The following is a 2,221-nucleotide window of genomic DNA, read 5'->3' as shown; positions in this document are numbered from 1 at the left end:
TATAGAAGTTTACAGAGAGAGGAAGAGTGTTAATTGGTATCTGCATAAGCTCTGGAAAAAAGAAACTTTGCAAGAAAAGTGAAAAACAACTTTTTGCAAAGACTCATCATAGTGCATAATCTCAGATATATTAGTTTGAATGAAGAGTTTAAATTCAGATGAAAGATTAACAAAGAGAAAAATGTATCAAATTCTTAATCATGATGGCTAGTATCTTCAACCTGGAAGCATTGACATATCTTGCAAAAATGAGTTCCAATCTTGAGCAATGGTTTTCATTAAAGTCCTGGAATAAAAAACGTCTCTGTAAAAGGATAACATATCATTCAGTTCACGTAAGCACAAACAAACATACTACAGTCGTCAATGGATTGACTACTTGGTCTTTTCTTTGGGAGAATTCATGCATCATGTTCTTGCTTCTCCTGCAACTCCAGTTCGGCTGCCCTTTGTACAGCTACATCGACCAGGAGGTAGAAGTTGCTGAAGTCTTTGTATTCCTCTGGCTGCACAGATTCTGGAAAAGACATGGGCTCACTGGTGGAAATCTCCACCACTTCCTTCAGCGGGGCTTTTAGGATGCACTTCTGGCTCGAGGAAGTTTCTGGACCTGGTAGGTTCTTTCCTGAGTCGCGGCCTCTCAGCAGTGGAGACAGGGGACGGCATTGAACTTTGTCTGGATCCACAGGTCCTGACTTGACCAGAAAAGAAGAATCAGTGTTTGGAAGTTGAGTTTCATCAGTATCCTTGTCTTTTTGGTGTTTGGAGTCATTTACATCCTCTTTCAGCCTTTCCGCGAGAACCTGTTGGCGGGTGTTCACAAACCAATTGAAAATCTGCAGAAAAGGTAAATTGGTCTTCTCGGACAGCATTCGTTTGTCCGCCTCTGATGGATAGGCCTTAAACTGGTGCTCATAGAACCAGTCGCGGAGAATCTTCTCGGACTCGGCTGGTAGGTGGCCTTTCTTCCGTCTCTTGTTCTCAGGTGAGGCAAGAGCGTCCTCCATGTTCCCAACTCCTACCTTCAGTGTCTTGGAAATAAGGGACTATTGGAGTAGGACTAAAGTAGGTCTGGGAGAGCCAATGAAGCCATGGGAAGTTTTCCAAAGGGAAAGCTCATGTGCTGCTTCCCCAGCAGCTAAATACTGTTGCTAACCACTGAGACTCCTGGCTCTGTGACCTCAGATCCTGCCTACGTTGTGCCTAAACAGCCCCTCCCCCAACCCCATCTCCCGCATTTTTCACCCCTCCACTGCTTTTCCACAGTATTCCTCGGTATTTTCAGTAACTTCAAAATGCACTCTATCCATTTATCAATTTCTAAAATTTTATATTTCTGCCACTCTCACCAGTTTGCATTAACTGACAAAGTCTACTTCTATTAGAGTAGATGACTCTTACATTTTTCTTCATGATTTTCCTCTGGCATTGCTCTTCCCCTCTTACTCCTTATAATTGCTTCACTGGCTCATTACATATATTAGAATGAAAGTGTGTATTTAGAAACCTCAATAAAATCATTCAAGAGATGTACCATATTTCCCAATTGCTCTTTTCTATGCTCTTAGTCAATTTTAAGAAAAAAATATAGGTTTTCAATTTTAGTATTAGACTGCCTTGATTTTACCTCTCTATGGCCTAGTCTTTGGCTCTATCATGATTTCATTGTGTATTCTCTCTGCCCATACTTTGGGCTGTGAAAAATAGTTGTGATTATTCTCTATGAAGTTTCAGGGAAAATTCAGTTTTGTTTCAGTTTTTGTTTTAGAAAAATGGAACAGGAAAAGATTCAAGAAATGATAATGATCACAGACTCAGTTTATTTTAATCTTTCTAGACATTGTATATGAGTGGAAATTACCCCCTAAATCAGATGGACATAGTTGGTAATAAAATCATTCCTTAAAGAAGGACAGATTAATAGTGTGTTAATTGAGCTTTGTCAACTCTGAAAATATAGACTGCTGTCAAGGTATGCCTTTCTTTTAATGTAGTAAATCATCTGGATAATTTTTACAAGATACACTAAAGTTTAAAACAAATTGATGGAAGCATCCTAAAGCCAGTCTTCCAATCTCTCCAGTTTGGAAAGTGTAGTAGCACAAAGGAGTAAGAAGTGTAGGAAGTCTGGAAAATTCAACTATCATTACTGAGGTGTGGCTTGACAAGACAACCAGTTGCACGCCCAGAGTACCTTAGGTGAAGCAGTGAAAATACATAT

The 2,221-nt window shown here is 39.7% G+C and overlaps 1 protein-coding gene across 1 annotated transcript; it reads right to left on the bottom strand.

The window, feature by feature from the left end:
• Positions 1–401: 401 nt before the first annotated feature.
• On the bottom strand, positions 402–1,007 carry Tgif2lx (TGFB-induced factor homeobox 2-like, X-linked). Its single transcript, XM_005409737.2, has one exon. It carries the CDS (start codon positions 1,005–1,007, stop codon positions 402–404), a length of 606 nt encoding a protein of 201 aa, XP_005409794.1.
• Positions 1,008–2,221: the final 1,214 nt, after the last annotated feature.

The sequence above is a fragment of the Chinchilla lanigera genome, unplaced genomic scaffold (assembly GCF_000276665.1).
Source record: "Chinchilla lanigera isolate Chin_1 unplaced genomic scaffold, ChiLan1.0 scaffold00124, whole genome shotgun sequence".
Classification (NCBI taxonomy): Eukaryota; Metazoa; Chordata; class Mammalia; order Rodentia; family Chinchillidae; genus Chinchilla; species Chinchilla lanigera.
This window is presented reverse-complemented; position numbering and strand designations above follow the sequence as displayed.

Excerpts from the sequence above, each read along its gene's own strand:
- Tgif2lx (XM_005409737.2), bottom strand. The coding sequence starts at position 1,007 with ATGGAGGACGCTCTTGCCTCACCTGAGAACAAGAGACGGAAGAAAGGC.